Genomic DNA, 21,288 nt, shown 5'->3' on the forward strand with positions numbered 1-21,288 from the left:
TATCCAAGAGAGTGCTTTTAAATCATTAACAATATGGCAGCAAAACCTCCATGTCCGCACCCTTTAAATGAAAGAACCCTACAGATGTCCACCATCCATTTCTACCTTGTTTTCTATCATGTAAGATGCCACAACACAAATCAAAGGCACTTCCTTCAAATTTATAATATATAATTTATAATATATAATCTACATATTAAATTGAGCTCCATCCTCAATCAATTCCCCATTGAAAACAGCCTATAAGCTACCAACCACTGTCACATCCTTTGACAGTAAGTTCCATGAATGAGTTACAGAAGATAAGGGTCAGCGTTTAAAGGTGCAAAAAGAAAGTTATCCATAGCTTAAGAAGCACTCAGGCCTTCATAGCCTGTGAACATTCCACCCCATCTTAAATTGATAATAATATCTCTGGACTTTTGGTCAGCTTTAACCCAGTGATTTCTGTTATCTTCTTAAACACCATTTCCCAGAAAAATTGTACATATTTACACCCCCACCACATGTGAACATAATTCCTCGCTATGAAGGACTTGCTCACAAATTTATTGACAGATGCATGGATTAGGAAAGCTAGGAGGTGGAAGGGGCAAGCAGGATATAAAATGGAAGAATGGTATAAAGAGGTGTGGGATATAGCTATTAATGATAGATTAACATGTGCCATTAAGGTAAGACGGGGAATATTCAGGAGAAATGATTTCGAAGAGATACGGAAGGTGTTTGTAGAATTTGTACTGTTAAAACAGAAAGGGTCAAACCATCGTAAGAGGTGTTGAAATTTTGGGAGGTTGGATAGTTACAATGGAATGGTCGCAGGGGTGGGGTGCACATTTTGATTCTTATTTATTTATGATTATTACTCTGTCAAAATAATAAATAAATAAATAATAAAAAAGAAGCACTCAGGCATGGATAAAGACCCTACCCTACCTTTGACGTGCTTTGACCAATGCCAACTAACTGTCCTGGATGGCACTGTGATTCCTCTCCTGTATGAGATGCAGCCATCCAATTCAATGGAGCTAGGATGAGCATCACAAAGAAAATCCACCTATTTGCAGAGATTGTCTTTGATGGACCGGGGCAAAAAGCTTCAGAACAGGATGCAAAGGACTAGGTTCTCTAATGCTTTAGCAGCAGAGATGGTTTATTATTTTAAAATGGAGGGTACAATTTTTAGAAACCATTTTTTTTATATCAAAACCACCCAAAGTGCTAAGTATGACAGTGTTATAATAGTTAACTTACAAAAAAAAAGGTCACTTTTTAAAAAAGCTATAAACATACCTTTCTGTTTACTTCGGGCTAATAAGTACAGAGAGAGCACCCTGTATCTAAACAATAGCAACCCTTCCCATAAAATAATCATTAAAAAAGAAAAGAAAATCAATATTACTCTTTACAAAGTACCACAGAGAAACGTCACGGGAACAAAATGGAGAGCCAAGCTGATACCCAAGAATGGGTCTGATGCAGCTATCACAGTTCCTTGGAAAGGGGCGAGGAGCCCCAACTCTACATATGTAAGTCAAAGCCATGTATGACAGTTTTCCTAACCTGCTGCAATCCAGGTGTTGCTGGACTCCAAGTCCCATCATCCCTAGCGATTGGCCATGCTGGCTGGAGCTGCGGGGAGTCCAACACCATCTAGAGGGCAACATGTCGGAGGGGAAAGCTGGTCTATAGGCTTGTCATCTGTTGAAAAACAGTGCTAAGGAGCAGGTCCCTGGAACCATTGGGTCACATCCTTGATTTTTCTTGATATTCTTCTCCAATACAGTGGTACCTCTGGTTACGTGCTTAATTCGTTCCGGAGGCCCGTTCTTAACCTGAAACTGTTCTTAACCTGAAGCACCACTTTAGCTAATGGGGCCTCCTGCTGCTGCCAGAGCACGATTTCTGTTCTCATCCTGAAGCAAAGTTCTTAACCCGAGGTACTATTTCTGGGTTAGCGGAATCTGTAACCTGAAGCGTATGTAACCTGAAGCGTATGTAACCCGAGGTACCACTGTATTGTCCAAATATTTGCTACATACCCTGCAACATTTCTCTGATGAAAATAGGGACATCCTATTCCATACCCTCCAAAATATCTCCGATGTAAACGGGGACGGTCCAGTGCTATTTTTCTAGAAAAAGAGGTGCCGGAACTCACCGTGAATGCCTCCCTTATTCTCTTACATAACGGCAATGGTGCCCACCTGAGAGGTGCTGGAATTGCGTTCCGGCTGGAAAAGCAAACAAACCCTGGGGACGTCCTATTCCATACCCTACAACATTTCTCTGATGAAAATAAGGGTGTCTGTCCTAAGGAAAGGTGGGATGTCCCAGGATCAAATCAAAAACCAGGACAGCTTCTGTAGATCTGTGACTGTCCCTGGAAAATTAGGGACACTTGGCGGGTCTGTTGCTATTACCTTGGGTGGCAGGTAGTGTCTTTTTGAAGCAGGGAGAAGGGAGAGTTGCAGGCAGAGGAGTTTTCCTTACCTTGGAAAGAGGAAAGTGCTTTCCTGAGCGATGGCAAGGAGGACAATTTTCAACAGTCAAAGCAAACAAACTTGGATTTAACATGGCATGCTGTGCAACTTTTTTATTTAATCCGGAAGAAACACCAGAGCTGGGGGACTTATCTACCTCCAGCTGCTTTGGGGCTACAACTCCCATCATCCCTGAACATTGGTCATGCTGTCTGGGGCTGATGGGATGCGGAGTCTTGTAACATCTGGAGGTCCACGCAGGTTCCCTACCCCTGATTTGCAGAATGCACAGGAATTACCGGAACAAAGGAATGATAGCTACTTTTTCTAGCAGAATTTGAAGCACAGAGGCAGCTGTTGGGGGGGAATTTTACCCTTTCCCTGCCAACTCCACATAAGATGCAGCCATGGTCCCTTCCAAATTTATGGCAGATCAACACTGACAGGTTAAATACCCTCTGGAGGAAGGGCAGGCTATAAATTTAATAATGAATAAATAAAACTGTCTGTACACCTTGTCCCAAGTTTTTAAGACAGTCCTTCTCAGGAAAGGATAATCAAACCAGGCTTCTCTTCACATGCAGACACATGAAACATGTTAATTCTACCACAAATCAGAGAACCGGCCATTGTGGGTTACCTGGCTTCTGTCAATTTTTCAGACATGCATTACCAGCTTCCCGCAGCTAACTTTGACCAGACTACGTTTTCCCATCTGGGCCTTCTTACTTGGGTGCTTGGCCACAATTGCACTACAAAATGGAGGGCAACTCCCTCCCACCCCTCAAAGAATGAAAACAAAAACATTTGACCGTTGCGATGCAAGTTGGGTTACTGAAAGACAGAAGTCAGCTGAAAGAGAAGAGGAGGAGGACAAAAACCCAACGCAAAACACCGAACCTAGTGCATCTTGAAGCACGCTTGCGATTAAACAGATACCAAGGACTCCTGAGCTGTTAAGCGTGTTTTAGCTCCTATTTTTAATAAATCCGATTCAGCCATTAATAAAATCCTGCAGCCCAACTGCAAATAAATAGGCTCGTCCGTTCCGCGATCCACCTCTCCCATCCCATCCCTATTCGCTTGCAGTTCTGTTCTAAGCAAACAGGCTCCTCTGATTTGCCACTAGAGTCGTCTGGCTTTCTCGCCTCTTTGTCTTCTTGCTCCTCTGTCGGATTTTCCAGCATAAGGCGCTCAACGCCAGCAAAAGGAGTCCGGAGGACAGTATGACCAGCCCAAGCACGGAGATGATGGATCCATGGGAATTGAAGCTGTACGCCACCGCTGTGACCACCACCCCGGCGATGAGGATCACCACCCCAAACGGGATCGTGCAGCGGTAGCAGGAGAGTTCGGCTCCCCCCGTGGCGGCTGTCAGCCGGCACTCGCTCACCAGAGGCACGGCTGTCACCCTGCAGTCATTGTTGTTGCACTTTTCCAGCGTTGCACACTGAGGACATTTGGAACCTCCCAAGATCTCTTTGATGGGTTCGTCGGTCATCTTGCAACTTCTGGTTGGATTTTGCACAGCTGGAGGTAGACCGGGTGCTGTTGAAAACGTTTCAGCTGTGGAAAGGGGGGAAAAGCATTGGAATGGGTGAGTGTTTGAAGGTGGATTTTAGAATGATTCACCCAGACAAGAGGGTGAAACTTTGGAATTTCTTCTCTCTGTAGGCTCAACCGCCAACAACAAAGGCTATGCACACATTAGCAACTTGAAATGGTGAAGTACGGTCATTTAATTTACTGAAATTGTAAGTGCTTGCATGCATTAAAGGGACCCCTGAACATTAGGTCCAGTTGTGACCGACTCTGGGGTTGCGGCGCTCATCTCGCTTTATTGGCCGAGGGAGCCGGCGTTTGTCCGCAGACAGCTTCCAGTTCATGTGGCCAGCATGACTAAGCCGCTTCTGGCGAACCAGAGCAGCGCACGGAAACGCCATTTACCTTCCCGCTGGAGCGGTACCTATTTATCTACTTGCACTTTGACGTGCTTTCAAACTGCTAGGTTGGCAGGTGCAGGGAACAAGCAACGGGAGCTCACCCCGTTGCGGGGATTCAAACCGCCAACCTTCTGATGAACAAGTCCTAGGCTCTGTGGTTTAACCCACAGTGCCACCCGTGTGCATTACTATGTGCTTAAATTTGGTTGGCAACTGAATTCTAGAGAGTTCTCTAGTAGTTCTCATGGGATTGGCTAACGTTGGTCACATGGGACCATCTAGTGAAGGAGAGACTCCATTTTATGCGAAGCAAGATGACTGTGTTTTAGACTCCACTGTGACTACTGCTAAGTTGGATAGTGTGTTGGAGTGCTTCTTCTCAGCTTGAAAGAAAGAGAGCGAAGCTGCAGGAGAAAGTAAAGGAGGAAATCTCTCACAGGAGCTGCAAGGCATGGCCTAACTGAGATACAGAAGACTGAGTGCTGAGCTCTGGAAAGGAAGGAAAACACGGTTGTTTAGAAGCCAGATGAAGAGACTTGTAAGCCCATGCTTGGATGAGCATGTGACTATAAATATTATGTTTTAATTCATCTAGAACAGGCATAGGCAAACTTGGCCCTCCAGGTGTTTAGGGACTACAATTCCCATCATCCCTGACCACTGGTCCTGCTAGCTAGGTATGATAGGAGTTGTAGTCCCAAAACATCTGGAGGGCCGAGTTTGCCTATGCCTGATCTGGAACGGTAAGTTTCTGCAAGTTAAGTTTTTGAAAGTCTGGACATAGGTTCAATTCATTTTTGCCACCCTTAATTCAACAGAAATGCAGAGAAGTTGTGTTTCGAGTTTCACTTTTATGTTGATAAAACATAAAACATTGAGTTGGATGTCTCCACCCAATTGCTATAGACCTCAACTTAACCAAAGCTTACTTATTTGTATCAAATGGAAGCTGGTTTGATTTGAGGGCTGGTTTGATCAAACAGCAATATTTCTCAAGAAACCACAGGATAAATACGGATTGTGGCTAACATCCTGTGTTCACAGCTTCAAACACTGTGGGTGTCCCACTGGAGCCAGAGCAAAATACATACACAGCCCAAGTCTGGAGGTTCATAGTTCCTTGACAGTTATCCTGATTTTTAAAATTTCTCTCTCTCTTAATTTATGAACATATATATCTGCTCCACCTCGGATCTATAGAAACCAATACCTTATTTTTGCTTCAAAACTGATAAGCAGAAGTTACCTAAATTTGTCCTTAGAGCGATAGATACATTCACATTTCTTAGACACATATATCTCAGCAATCAACAGTTTTAATACTCAGAGGCGATTTTAAAATGCAGTCCACTTTATCATTTACCATGAATTAATGAAACTGAAACCCTTATGGCTTCTATATAAGAAGAGCATAGCTATGAAACACAGGGAGGGTTTTGTTTTACACAATAATACATCCGATATTGATGCATTTTAAAAACGAAGCCTATATACACTTCACAACCTTTTTTGCACACTCCCATTTCTCATCAGTCTTTGTTCTCGCCTGTTGCATAGTAAACTGCCATCACTGCCTAAATCATCAGATATCACCCGCTGGTCAGGAATAGTTGCCAAATAAGCAAAAACAAAGATTCATTTGCAATTTCCTAGGGCCCAGCAGCATTCAAGCTTGCTTAACTGCTTATCAAGCATTCCTTCCACGCACACGCGCACACACCACACAAGCTCATTTTCTGCAAATATTAATTCTGATTTCAGATTCTTTGGTGGTGAGTCACAGAGTGACTGTGGCGATTGTTGCAGCTACTTCTCTGTGCACTTCCATTTTAACTTGTTCTCAGAAAAAAACCTTTTAAGGCCATTTTGTTTCCACTTAAAAGTGGACTTCATTAGAAAAAACACACCATCTTTGATGAAAAATCTTGCCTTTTTGCGTTGCTACGTGGGATTAGAGAAGGATCGGTGATCTGACCAATATTAGTTTTTGAGAGAGTTTCTTTCTTCTTGTTAAAAATGTGACACGTGGTAGACTTGTAAAATAGCAAAGGCCTTCTGGGAAATGATTTAAAATGAACTGAAGAAAAAATGTTTAAAATAACTTTTGTTAAAAAACCAGAGGCCTTCTTATTAGCTTTAACAGGAGAAGAATTACCGAAGGATAAAAAAGTACTGTTTATCAATGCGATGACAGCGACAAGAATGTTATTTGCTCAGGGATGGAAAAAAGAAAGAACCCCATCGAAAGAAGAATGGATAATGAAGATGATGGACTATGTGGAAATGGCAAGGCTGACTAGGAAGATCAGGCACCAAGAGGATGATAAATTCAACAAAGAATGGCATAACTTTGTAGAAATGTTAGAAGGACTGATATAGCACTTGTAATTTAAAACGGCAAAGGATAAAATGGAAGTGTAATAATTTAGATAAATGTCATTAGATGCAGTAAAAAAAAGGAAGATAAATTTTGGAAGCCAAGGGAGGTGTGTGGGGGAAGTCTGGGGGTTCAGGGAACCCCATACAGGTACTGATATGGACTATCAGTATGGATTTAATGTAAACTTTTGTGTAAAAAAATTGTTGGGTTTTTTTTGAAACTTTGAAAAAAAATGGGAAAAAATGTGGCATTGTTCTGGAAATTCTTGCATGCTTCTTTCAAGAAAAATCCTGGCTAGTTTCGAGGTTCACAACAGATATTTAACCCTCTCAACCATTCCACAATCAGAACAAATTTTCAATTGGGTTTATTGAAGACGACTAAAGTCATGGTAAAAGAGACCTTATTGTACCCTGACAAGTTTCTTCATCACAGTGAGTGTGCTGCAAAGTGTATTGCTGCAGGTGATCACCACAAGCTATGTGCCATGTAGATTTAGAAGGCAACAGAGGGAATCTAACGAAGACTTTTGTTAGCACAGAAGGATGTTCCAATTCTATTTTGGACAATTTGGGTTCATATGCCATGTAGTTCCTTTGCCCTTTTATGCCTAGTACACACACCTCTTTTTGGAGAATGGATTGCTGCTCTTAAAGCAACATGATCACCAAGTCTGTTGTCCAGCTGCTAACTTTTGATGGGCAAATTCAAGAGCTCTGTCCTTCCTTTTTAAAGTCATTTGTCTTTAAAATGGACTTGAACTGGACACAGCAGCCCTTTAAATAGAGGATGCCTTCAAGCAGAGGACTGTGCTCTGTAAAGAACACTGGGCAGGCACCCTTCACAGGGAAAGATGGTTCCCAGCAAAAAACAAACAACCAAACCCAAAGGTTTTCTATCACTTATCCCTCCATGATGGAAAGGAATCGCCAAGAATGAGGCTATATGAGAGTCAGGCCTGCAGCCGCCTCATTATATCAACTAGCTCACACTTGCAGTGCCATGAAAGCAGCATTCCCCATTATGCAGCTATAACATTACAGGTCTTGAACATGGGACAGTTCAGTCAGCAGAGCATGAGATTCTTGATTTCAGGGTTGTGGGTTTGAGCCCCATATTGAGGTAAATATTCCTGCATTGCAAGAGGGCTGGTCCCTTCCAGATCTACAATTCTATGGTTCTACGACAGCAGTGCTGAGGGATGAGAGACCATGCAAAAAAGGGGGGGAGGGGCTTCCTTGGCATAGGAAAGAATGTAGGCAATGCACTTGAAAGGGGGTGCTCAACTACTGCAATGTGCTCCACGTGGGGCTACCTTTGAAGGTGATCCGGAAACTACAACTAATCCAGAATGTGGCAGCTAGACTGGTGACTGGGAGTGGCCGCCGAGACCACATAACACCAGTCCTTAAAGACCTACATTGACTCCCAGTACACTTCCAAGCACAATTCAAAGTGTTGGTGCTGACCTTTAAAGCCCTAAACGGCCTCATTCCAGTATACCTGATGAAGCGTCTTCACTCCCATTGTTCAGCCTGGACACTGAGGTCCAGCGCCAAGGGCCTTCTGGCGGTCCCCTCATTGTGAGAAGTGAGGTTACAGGGAACCAAGCAGAGGGACTTCTCGGTAGTGGCGCCTGCCCTGTGGAATGCCCTCCCATCAGAAGTCAAGAAATAAACAACGATCTGACTTTTAGAAGACATCTGAAGGCAGCCCTGCTTAGGGAAGTTTTTAATGATTGAAGTTTTATTCTGTTTTTAGTGTTCTGTTGAGAGCCGCCCAGAGTGGCTGGGGAAACCCAGCCAGATGGGTGGGGAATAAATAATATATTACTACTACTACTACTACTACTACTACTACTACTACTACTAGTGGAGCTATCCAGGCATGGATGCAACATATAAAGGGCACCTAGAGGTTGCCCATCTGATTCTTCAATAGATACATCTCTTGGAAATCGTTTTATGGTAGGGATGCCCAAATTGTGGCATAGGTGTCACAAGTCTACGTAGCTTAAAAGGGTCTGTGGGCTTAGCTATGTCACAGAACTAGACCTATAGATTCCTGCGTATCTTTCCAGAGTTACAGCTCAGGAGGCTAGAGGCATCTCAGAACAGAACTGCTTTGGGGTTCCACATATAGTTCTGGTGGCAGTGACCCAGTAGTGCTTTATCATAGGTAAAGGTAAAGGGACCCCTGACCATTAGGTCCAGTCGTGACCGACTCTGGGGTTGTGGTGCTCATCTCACTTTATTGGCTGAGGGAGCCGGTGTACAGCTTCCGGGTCATGTGGCCAGCATGACTCTGGCGAACCAGAGCAGCGCACGGAAACGCCGTTTACCTTCCCGCCAGAGGAAGGTACTTTGATGTGCTTTCGAACTGCTAGGTTGGCAGGAGCAGGGACCTTGCAACGGGAGCTCACCCCGTCTCGGGGATTTGAACCACCGACCTTCTGATCAGCAAGCCCTAGGCTCTGTGGTTTAACCCACAGTGCCACCCGCGTCCCAGTGCTTTATCATACCCTCCAACAAAAATAGGGGCGTCCTATTCCAATAATAATAATAATAATAATAATACCTTGCCCATCTTGTACCCTACACCTGTACGTAAGTTCAGTGCACTTACTCCCAGTTAAGTAAGCAGCCCAAGCATCTTGGCAAATGAGAAGGGACAGGGAAATCTGTGTGCTTGTGTTTGGTAAAGCTCTGTCTTTCGACTCCAAAGCTCACACACCTGCTTTCCTGTCCCTTCTCCTGCTGTTTTGACAACTTTTATTTCCACAAATTGCCCAGGCAGAGGGGGAAAAGGGGGCACACAGCACCTATTTAGGATGGCATATTACTTTAGGTAGCTCCAGCTTAGCGAGTGCTAGACTTGACCAGGGTTGAAACTGTCAACAGAGAGATCCTCCTGTTTGCTTCCAAAATTAAGAAACAGCAAGCAACCAACACACCACTACCTGTATCCACCTACCTCATCCATAGGAAGTCCATGACGGCTTGGCTTGGTGGGCAAAGAGATAAACTTGAGGGTATGTTCTGGAAATCTTCACTGGGTTTCCCACCACCACCTCTTCTCCCAAACACCAGAAATAAACCGATTTTATGTGGCTTCCTTTTCTTTTTAAAACCAGACAGAGGACCAGATAGAGAGGTGACCTAGGAAGGAAGATGTGATGTTAGAACTATATAGTTATACGAAGGTACCTTTTATCATATGTGGTGGATGTGCAAAGCAATAAAAAAATTCTAGGAGATGATATATAATGAAATGGGAAAAAAATGTTTAAAATAACTTTTGTTTAAAAACCAGAAGCCTTCTTATTAGTTATTACAGGTACCGAGATGCTAAAGGATCAGAAAAGACAGTTTATGTATGCGACAACAGCCGCATGGGTGCTATTAGCTCAGAAATGGAAGGAAGGAATAACCCCAATCAAAGAAGAATGGCAAACCCAGTTGATGGACTAGGCTGAAATGGCAAAATTAACTGGGAAGCTTAGAAATCAAGAGGACAAGAAATTTAAAAAAGAATGGGAAAAGTTTACATTCTATTTGCGAGAACATTGTAAGCAGGTTAAAATGTTAACAGGATTTTAACCACATTTGTAAACTGATGGAAAGCATGGACAATTTGGAAGGATAAAACTTGGATAGTATTGATACGCAGTTGTAAATATTATCATTAGGACCCATGGAAGGGATGGGGGCAAGTCAGGAGATTCAGAGCAATCTCAATATTTGGATTTTGAATTGTTTCCTGTTGTATGTTTACATTTTTTTAAATCAAACAAAAAAAATTATTAAAAAAAGAACTATAGTTATACGAACCATTCAACAGCATTCCATGTAAGAAAAGTTCTGTTGCGTCACAGTGGGTAGGAAACACATACTTTAGGATCTCTCCTTCCTCAAATGTGGGGTTCAGGGATTTTCCGTAATAAAATACCACTTTGTGAAGGATTCTCTGGAATCAAATATTGCCAGATCTCCCTCCCCACCCACGGGAATCGCCCTGATTCCAGGCTATTTCCAAAACTCAGCAGAACATTTTCCTCTAGAAGTTCATAGAACAGACATCCATAGCTCCACAAGTTCCATTGTTCATGTTGCGTGGCCTGCTATTGCCATCCTTCATCATCATCATCATCATCATAATTTATTGTTTATACCCCACCCATCTGGCTGTGTTTCCCCAACTACTCTGGGCGGCTTCCAACAGAAGATTAAAAAACAATAGTCTATTAAACACTAAAAGCTTCCCTAAACAGGGCTGCCTTCAGATGTCTTCTAAAAGGCGCCTCTAAAAGTGAGGCGAGAGACTTCCACCTGCCTTGCCCCACCCTCCAATCTCTGCTTCACATTTTGTATTGTATTATGTTGTGCACTGTGATTTGCTGTTGTTTTACTGATTGGTGTTTAGAAATTACTTATTGTAACTGTTGAGTGGATTTCTGTTTAATTTTGAAATGCTGATATTTAATATTATTCTATATTGTTTTAATGAATGTTGAATGTTATTTTATTTGCATATTGTATATTGTATTATGCATATTGTCTTATTTATATGATGTTACCCGCTCTGAGCCCGGCTTTGGCTGGGGAGAGCGGGATACAAATAAAATTTATTTATATTATTTATTATAAAAGTCTGGTAGTTGTTTTTCTCCTTGACATCTGATGGGAGGGCGTTCCACAGGGTGGGCTCCATCGAGAAGGCCCTCTGCCTGGTTCCCTGTAACTTGGCTTCTCGCAGCGAGGGAACCGCCAGAAGGCCCTCAGAGCTGGACCTCAGCGCTCACCATAAAGTTTTCCAAATAATTCTTCCCACAAGCAGCCTTATCTGACAAGAGATACAGCATGCTTCCAAAAGACTTGTCTATTGAGGGTTCAGCCTGATCTGTTTTCAGGGCAATGAGGCCACGCTGTCTATTTAATAAGAATTCACTCCGATTTGTATGATGACGGCCCTTGAAAGCGAGCCCTAACTCACACTTCCCTGAGCATTGCACTGCCACTGTGCAAAAATCTGATTTTTTGAGGGGAGTAGCAACAGCTTGGAGGCAATCACTGGGAGAACAGGGAACACGAGTGATTCCAGCATTGCAGGCGGTTGGGACTAGATGGAATTGGGCCCTTTCCAACTCTACAATTCTATGATTGCCCTTTCCCTAACCACACATCCCTGCAGTAGTTGGAATAAAAGGTTCATATTTCCCTCTGTGCAGTAAGAAGCGCAGCACTGGAGTAAGACTGGGCGATATCTGGTTATCAACATTGCAATGTATCACCAGCTAAACATTGTGATATACAGATGTGGTGTTTGTACGGAGCCCCCGGTCGTCTCACGGACTATTGACCCGTACACTACTAATCTGCTGCCGCTAACCAGGTCCTCCCTGGTAAAATCACTTCAGTCTCAGCCCGGTTCTCCCTGTTTAGGGAAGTTTTTAATGTTTAATGCTGTATTGTTTTTAACACTTGATTGGAAGCCGCCCAGAGTGGCTGGGGAAACTCAGCCAGATGGGCGGGGTATAAATAATAAATTATTATTAATATTATTATTAATATTGTTGTTGTTATTAGAGGAGGGTGTTTTATTTCAGACACAAACGAACTTTTACGGCATTCCAAACGTTGTTACTCTTTACTTTCTTAGTCTTATTTTCCTCTCTCTATCTCTTCTAGCTCCCCTCACTAGCTCCCCTCACCCGTTGCCCTAACTGTCTCTATTACCAACTGCCTGCCAACTGCTTATCCAACTGCCTTTCCCAACCAGCCAACCCACTAAAACCAACCAACTACCCACCAACAACTCTAACAAACCTCGGGCTAAGCCCTTTTATACACATGTAGGCTCCGCCTCCAGCTTTCCTATTGGTCTACATTTTTAACCCTTTCCCCCCTGTACAGACAGGCTCTAAACAAATGGACAAACGCCACATCGGATATATCACTTTGTCTGAAATCAGGATGGAATTACGTAGAGGTGAACACAAACCTATTATGAATTTTTTTTCCTTTCCTAAGCCATACCCCATTTAGTGGCAGCAACACGAAGGTGCAGAAATAACATTGACAAGGTTATTTTCTTTTTAAGTTACTGAAAATAAATGTGGCAGTCTGTTGCTGCAGAAGACCAAGTGTCCCTATTTTCCAGGGACAGTCCCAGAGTTACAGAAGATGTCCCAGTTTCTGATTTGATCCTGAAATGTTCCGCTTTTCCTTAGGACATCCCTATTTTCATTGGAGAAACGTTGGCAAGTATGGAGCTATGCCATCCACAAGCCAAGATTAGTAATTATACAACCTTTAGAAGACATCCGAAGGCAGCCCTGTATAGGGACGTTGTTTAATGTGTTATTATGTTTTTATATATGTTGGAAACCGCCCAGTCAGATGGGCGGGGTATAAGTAATAAAATTATTACTATTATGGAATAGATCGTCCTTATTTTCATCGGAGAAATGTTGGAGGGTCTGCTGCAGAGGAAAAGAGCTTGTTTTAATGCAAAAATGCAATTATCGTAGAATGGGATAAGCAACGCTTGAAAACATTGTTGCCTGTTGAAATAATTGATTATAGTTTCAAGGATGCCTTGGCCACAGATACCGTATTTTTTGCTCTATAAGACTCACTTTTTCCCTCCTAAAAAGTAAGGGGAAATGTGTGTGCGTCTTATGGAGCGAATGCAGGCTGTGCAGCTATCCCAGAAGCCAGAACAGCAAGAGGGATTGCTGCTTTCACTGCGCAGCAATCCCTCTTGGTGTTCTGGCTTCTGAGATTCAGAATTTTTCTTCTTCTTGTTTTCCTCCTTCAAAAACTAGGTGCGTCTTGTGGTCTGGTGCGTCTTATAGAGCGAAAAATACGGTATTTCCCGTCCTTGGTCAGAAAAATTTCCGAGGTAGTGCTGGAAGAAGCACAGCACTAAAGTTAGATTGCATGGGTCCTCCACAGGTTGTGTCTAGAATACAAACACACACACACACACACTATCATGAAAAAACATTCATTCCTAACAAACACCCCAGCCCTAAGCCATGCCCCATTGGGTGGCAGTTTAGGAGAAGACCCTGTTTAAATGCAACATGTTTAAGAGATTTCTTCAGCCACCTGCGCTTCGACGAGCCAGAACTCCGGGCAGACACTTTTCCGTGACACATCTCAGCCAAGAGAGAGCCAAAGCAATTGTCAACAGGAGCAACAGCTGTGAAACCGCCAGGCAGCCGGGTTAACCTTCTGAACCAGCAAAAGATTTGTTACTAAGCTTACTCGACATTCCTTTGGTACGCATGTGTGGTTCCGAGGGATTGTTAGGGCCATTTCAACACGGCAGCCGGCGCAAGCTGGGAAGGTGTGGGATATTCAAGAGGAAGAGCAACATTCAGCGCCGTGACCGTTAGTAGCTCAGTGGCAGAGCCTCTGTTTGGCAGGCAGAAGGTCCCGATCCCTGGCAACTCGAGGTAGGGCTGGGAGTGACTCCTGCCTGAAACCCCGGACAGCTACTACCAAACAGTCAGTGTACACACGACTGATGAACTAGTGGTTCTGATATACAGTGGAACCTTGGTTCTCAAACGCCTTGGTACTCAAACAACTTGGAACCCAAACACTGCAAACCCGGAAGTAAGTGTTCTGGTTTGCGAACTATTTTTTGGAAGCTGAGTGTGCTCCATTTTGAGTGTTACACTTCCGTCTTGAGTGTTACACTGAGGTCTGTCTGTTTTTGCTATTTATTTTGTGTTTTTGCAGCTTTCTTTTTTGTGTGTGACTGTGTGGAACCCAGTTCAGCTACTGATTGATTGATTGTGTGACTGAAGTACATTGTTTATTGCTTTCATTTTATGGATCAATAGTCTCGCTAGATAGCAAAATTAATGTTATATTGCTGTTTTAGGGGTTGTTTTTAAAAGTCTGGAATGGATTAATCCATTCTGCATTACTTTCTATGGGAAAACGTGCCTTGGTTTTGGAATGCTTTGGTTTGGGAATGGACTTCTGGAACGGATTAAGTTTGAGAACCAAGGTTCCACTGTAAAGCAAATCCCCATGTTCCTAGCACACATGATACGTCCCAAAGGAGCAGCCTTAACAGTGGTCATTGGAGGAAAACATTAATCTGTCCTTCCTTTCCCATTGCGGTTCTCGAAACTGCACAGCTGAATTGTCTACGAAAGCTTAAACAACTGAAATAGTAGTGCAAAATGGGCCTCCTTTATTTCGCTGGGTCGTGTTTCTTTTATTTTGCTGAGTCATGTTTCCTCGCTCTGCTCCAGCAATTCGTCCTGGCAGCCCTGATACACACCTGGATCGTCTATACCCTCCCGGTCTACCCTGTTCATTTCAATGGAGGAAGCAGCTGCTTAAGAGGCCCTGAGTTCCTTTCCCAGACAAATCTATGAAATTTAGGGAAGATAAGTTACACCTTTAGGGTAAGGGACTGTATGTAGCTCCAAGACAGAGCACATACAAAAGATCTATCTTAGATTTTCAGTTTAAAAAATCCAGATAGCACCCCAGAGCCTTGCTGCTGGCCAGAATGGGAAATGCTGGACTAAGTGATCCTATTGATGCTTTTGAATTATGGTGTTGGAGGAGACTCTTGAGAGTCCCATGGACTGCAAGAAGATCAAACCTCTCCATTCTGAAGGAAATCAGCCCTGAGTGCTCACTGGAAGGACAGATCGTGAAGCTGAGGCTCCAGTACTTTGGCCACCTCATGAGAAGAGAAGACTCCCTGGAAAAGACCCTGATGTTGGGAAAGATGGAGGACACAAGGAGAAGGGGACGACAGAGGACGAGATGGTTGGACAGTGTTCTCGAAGCTACCAGCATGAGTTTGACCAAACTGCGGGAGGCAGTGGAAGACAGGAGTGCCTGGTGTGCTCTGGTCCATGGAGTCACAAAGAGTCAGACACGACTAAATGACTAAACAACAACAAGGAGTTTTAAATGCAAGTTCAGGATTAGGTACACTGCCATTGACATCCCTGTTCCACGGAGTGCTGTTCCTTAATATTATGTTCCAAGTAAATGTGTTTAGGATGAGGGTTATCCATCACCCAACCTGCAAACAAAACAAAGCCCTGCTATGATGCCCCAACGAACGCAAAAGAGTGGAGCATGTCAATGAGACACGATCTATTTTCAATCACGATCAGGGTTTATAGGACAAGACTCTCCCTCTACCTCACAGGCAAGCCAAGTCGAGGGATGATTCAAATACCTATGGAAAGTTCAGCAATCACTTTTTTTAGACTCAGAGGAACTGACTCCCAAGCAGAGATGTGCTGGCGCACATGTGTGCACATATTCTGTCTTGCGCCACCAAAACATAGGAGTGGCAGACCTGTAAAGATGCCACCCAGCACCCACTTACATGTCCTTGCTAGCAACAGGAGCCATTTGTGCACGTGGTGTGCCATTCAGGTTTAGTCATGTAGTGCCAGCCACAGGACTTTGAAGCAGCTGTTGGTCACACCCACACCAGACATTTAAGCTCTCTTATACCCAGGGCAAACATGTTGTGAAGAATCCCGTATAAAGTATCCATCTGTCATGGATCAGCCCAGTATACCTGAAGGAGCGTCTCCACTCCCATCGTTCAGCCTGGACACTGAGGTCCACCTCTGAGGGCCTTCTGGTGGTTCCTTCCCTGTGAGAAGCGAGGTTACAGGGAACCAGGCAGAGGGCTTTCTCGGTGGTGGCGCCCGCCCCGTGGAACACCCTCCCTTCAGATGTCAAGGAAAGAAACAACTATCTGACTTTTAGAAGACATCTGAAGGCAGCCCTGTTTAGGGAAGTTTTTAATGTTTGATGTTTTATCGTGTTTTTAATATTCTGTTGGGAGCTGCCCAGAGTGGCTGGGGAGGCCTGGCCAAATGGGCGGGGTATAAATTATTATTATTATTATTATTATTATTATTATTATTATTATTATTATTAATGCTTGAGTTGAGATTCCTGCAGGGGATTGGACTAAATCACCCTTGGGCATCCCTTCCAACTCTATGATTCTGTGTTGCATAATATGCAACTGCACCTAAGGTCTTGGGAAAACCATCTTAAAGGCAATATAGGACAATATGTCATCCACATGTAACAGACACCATTTCTCCCTGTGAAAATCCAGACACAAAAAGGTTTTTGAGCTTTTTGTTTGGCAAAGTTGTTACTTTTGAGGGGGGAAGTTGTTGAGCTTTTGCACAATCCCCCCCCCCCCATGAAGGTTCCCTGCCCGCCGGAAAATCACCCCCCCAAAGCACCATTTCCAATATGGGCTGCCATACCCCCGTCATTTTTGCAGCTTTCCGAAAATTCCGCCCAGACGCCATTTTTGAAGGACAAATCCCGGCTATGTCCGTAAAATTCTGGACCTAGGGCGGCCCTGTTTAAAACCAAGCCGATAGGTGTTTCAGTGCATGGGGACGAGGAAACCGTATTCTGCTAGCATAAAGGAGAACCACGTGGCTGAGATGAAACTGACCAGCCTCGAGGCAAAATGTGAGATGCAATCTGTCAGTCTCAGTTCACTAGCTAGTACAGAAAATCCCAAAAGACAAAAGGTTTAAGGATGTCTGAGGAGGCTGGAGACAAAGCAGAGCTTCCAGACAACCCTTTTATCAAGCTTTTGTTCAGATTTGTTTACTAGATGTAGGTGATGTTGTGTCAAATCGGGGTTTTCTAAACTTGGACTACAACTCCCATCATCCCTAGCTAGCAGGACCAGTGGTCAGGGGTGATGGGAATTGTAGTCTCAAAACATCTGGAGTCCCAAGTTTGGGAAACCCGGTGTCAAAGGAAGGCTTATCTCATGTTATGAATGCAGTAGGCATTACTGTCATCTCTAGGTGGTGCTGGGAACATCTCCTGTCTGAAATCCCAAAGATCCACTGCAAGGCAGCACAGAACAGAGATGGGGAACCACCGGTCCTCTGTAGATGCGTTGAGGCTACAGATCCCAGTGTCTCTGAACATTGGCTCTGCTGGCTGGGGCTTTGGGGAGGTGTAGACCAGCCCTGGTGGGCCCTGGTGTATACAGAACTTTGCTAGATGAACCAATGGTCTGACTCGGTATAAAACAGCTTCCTGTGTTCCTAGATGTAGACCTAGTCAGTTTGGATGGGACCCAGCTGAAGAACCCCAAGCAGAACCAGCATTGAGTACATAGGAGTAAGCACTTTCAAATTTCACCAATTTTATAAGCGGTAATCAACTAGGAATAAATGGAGCACTGATTTATGCGTCAGGACTGATTCAGGAGAGGTAATATAGAACAGGCGCAAAGGGAGTTAGGACGATAAATATTGCTTTGACATATGCAAGATTGTCACTGACTGCGCATTTCAAGGCATGTCTACTCAGATTGTAAGCGCTATTTAGTTCCATGAGTCTTATTTCCAGGTAAGTGGGAACACAATTGCAGCCAACAGCTGCAACCTTAAGCATATTTACTTGAAAGTAAAGCCCCACTAATGAAGTAAGAAATTTTTATTCTGAGAGATTTCAGGCTGAAAAGCACTGTTTTCCTATGTCTTTCTGCCACGACACTCCATGTGGGTTCAGAACACGCTTCTCTAATCTATTCAATGTCCTTCTTATGACCACTTTATTTTCTTCATCCAAGGCCAGAGGCAGATAATAGCTGGCTTTTCAGAAGGCTCCAGTGGTCCATAAGGCATTCATCTTGTCCCACTGTCATCTCCCGTCAGGAAAGTTTTGCAGATATTTAAATCTCTGCAGTTTTACAGACAGGGGTTGTGGCAGGATGATTGTGACCACAAAAATGGATTTAACCTTGTGATATTCTGGAGAGGGTGAGGAGTGGGTTCTATCTTCAGCACCCTTTCAGATTTGCCCTAGTATCATCTAACCTGTCCCTCCATCACCTGAAATATTCCCTCTAACCAACCTTCGCCATACATTCTCAAATGTCTCCTTATACTCCGCAAGAACTGTATGAACTAGACTGCAATTCCTCTGGGCATTTATGTCTCCTATAATGTGCCCTACACATTCCTGGGGCTACAGAACATTAAATCATTATCAAGAAGATCTGTGGCCACCCCAGAACCTGTTTTCAGGCTAGGATGTAGCCCTGGGGGTATTTGAAGCACTGAGAAAGTCACTGAGCACATGCAGAGTAAATCTCCATGACTAACTACAACACTCTGCACCTTTGAAAGAATGTGAATTGCCACTTGTGTCCTTGCTCCTCTTTAAAAATACAAAGATCCAGTAAACAATAAGCAACAAAACAACAACAACAACAAGACCCTTGCTGGGCGTAACAGTTGCCTGCAGTTTTAATGCGATCTCATGCAACTTACTCAGAAGTAAGCTCTACCCATGAAACTTACTCCTGACACAGTCTGCATGGGCTTGCAGCCTTAATGCTATAATTAGAGCAGTAGTCTTTGTATGGGGAAGGGAGAAGGAGGTTAAATTGCTTTTCCGCTTACCCACTTAAAAACACACACCAATAAATAAAACAGAGACCTGTTGCTTTTTAAGAAAATTGTAACTGTACAGGAGAGTTTCCACACCATCTCACTTGCTCCTTCCTTGGCAACCACAATCCCCTCCCCCCCAAAAACACACACACTTTTTGATCATTTGATGTCAGGTGATTTGAGCCACATGTCTACCGGATCAGATCCTTTTGTTGAGCGTAGCCCTGCATACTTGGTTTGCTGGGAGGTGTCGCTGTACACCACAATCCAAACATTAAAAGTAAAAGTTCATGCCCCCCCCTTCCCCCTAATCTTAAAAAATAAATAAAAATAAGACCACTCTGGTCCTGTGTGTGCTGCAGGATGAAAACTGCTAAACTGTTAGGACAGTAACATAGAGAAATGCAAAATATTTAATATATTTCTCAAGGCGACAAGAGACCTGGGTTCGATAATAAGATTCTAATGGGAACTCATAGGGAAAGGGTTTTTACATTTGGTCAGTCTCTCCCTGCTAGAGAAGCCAGTTCTGAAAATGCTCTCCCAGGGCATTAACTTTTAGGAAATTCTCTTTCGAGGTTCGAATTCAGTTATAACAGTAGCAACCATAAGTTCCAGTCCCACGTGTGTCTACTCAGAAGTAAGTCCCATTGTGTTCGAGGGGGGCTTACTCTCCAGTAAGTCGCCTTACGTTTGCAATCCTATGCATACTTACCTGGGAGTAAGCACCGCTGCACACAATGGGACTTACTTCCGAGTAGACTGGCAGACGATTGCACTGTTGGACGCCCAAAAGGGGGAGAATGCAAGAGGACTAGGACACCAAGAAATCCTGAAGGGATGGGGGTGGTCTCTTTTTCCCAAGCCATTAAGATAAGTGCTCGCCGCCCAATTTATCTCTCATTTGAACACTCCACCACCACCGAAGTTTATCACAAGCACATCGTTTCATAAGAAAGAAAGAACGTCGTTTTCTCTTATAGTATCATAGCATGGCATTTTGATATAAAGTCCAGGAAAAGTGAAATTTGGAGTTGGCGGGGGTAGTAGTAGTAGTAGTAGTAGTAGTAATAATAATAATAATAATAATAATAATAATAATAATAAATTTATTTATGTATTTATTCCCCACCCATCTGGCTGGGTTTCCCCATCCACTCTAATACTTCCCCCGCTTTTAAGAAGCAGAAATGGCGAAATATAAACGCAAACGAGGAGCGGGGAGAGAAGGAAAAGAAATAGACCCACTTTCAAAAGCTCCGATGCGATGAATATTCTCCCATTCAGCAAATGCTTGGCAGATCTCCGCCGACGCTTCTGGCGCTTGGCTCCCTCCCTCGAGCGCGACCAACAGCTGGAGCAAAAAAAAAAAAAATTAAAAAAATTGGAACAAAAATAAGAATAAAAAAGGGACAAAATCCAGCCAGCCGTGCGCGCAGCTTACCTTCGCTCGCTCGGAATGCCACTGGGCAGACACTTGTCCGGCAGCGCGAGAAGAAGGGGAAGCAAGGGACCGTAAACAAACTGCTGAGCCGGAGTTTAAAAAAAAAGAAGAGGGAGAGAGGAAAAGATCAAGGAACCGGAGACAATTTCACAGGATTAAAGGAAAGTTGTGTGGGAGGGAACAGACGCTCATCATGGGTAGCACTGGCCTGATTGGGGGGCTGCGCAAAAGGGGGAGGCGCCACAGAAGGACGTTTTGCAGGAGAAAAGGAAAATAGATCCTTTGTTTTGTTGCCTGACTCTGAGATAGGGAGGAGAGAAAGAGACAGAAAGTTCAGAATGGTTCATTTTAGGGGCCCTGCAGAAATGAAGGCGACTCCCCCAGAGGAGGGTGTTTAACATTTAGTTCCGCTGCGTGTGTGTAACCCGTACATTAGGGTACCCTCCAACATTGCTCTGATGGAAATAGGGACAGCCTATACAGTCATAAGGTAAAGGTAAAGGGACCCCTGACCATTAGGTCCAGTCCTGACCGACTCTGGGGTTGCGGCGCTCATCTCGCTTTATTGGCCGAGGGAGCCTGAAATA

General features: G+C 43.8%; 1 protein-coding gene across 2 annotated transcripts; it reads right to left on the bottom strand.

Moving 5' to 3' along the window:
- Positions 1-2,581: 2,581 nt before the first annotated feature.
- On the bottom strand, positions 2,582-20,863 carry TMEM100 (transmembrane protein 100). 2 transcript variants are annotated; one of them, XM_053375152.1, is made up of 4 exons: positions 20,702-20,863; positions 20,506-20,611; positions 9,780-9,964; positions 2,582-4,049 (listed from the first exon to the last, which is right to left on the bottom strand). In XM_053375152.1, the coding sequence occupies exon 4, from the start codon at positions 3,982-3,984 to the stop codon at positions 3,580-3,582; it is 405 nt and encodes a 134-aa protein (XP_053231127.1). In that variant the 5' UTR covers positions 3,985-4,049; positions 9,780-9,964; positions 20,506-20,611; positions 20,702-20,863; the 3' UTR covers positions 2,582-3,579. The 2 variants fall into 2 exon arrangements, with proteins under 2 accessions (XP_053231127.1, XP_053231128.1); XM_053375153.1 differs by having other exon boundaries at positions 20,502-20,611.
- Between the last annotated feature and the right edge of the window lie 425 nt (positions 20,864-21,288).

Source organism: Podarcis raffonei, chromosome 2 (genome assembly GCF_027172205.1).
Source record: "Podarcis raffonei isolate rPodRaf1 chromosome 2, rPodRaf1.pri, whole genome shotgun sequence".
Lineage (NCBI taxonomy): Eukaryota > Metazoa > Chordata > Lepidosauria > Squamata > Lacertidae > Podarcis > Podarcis raffonei.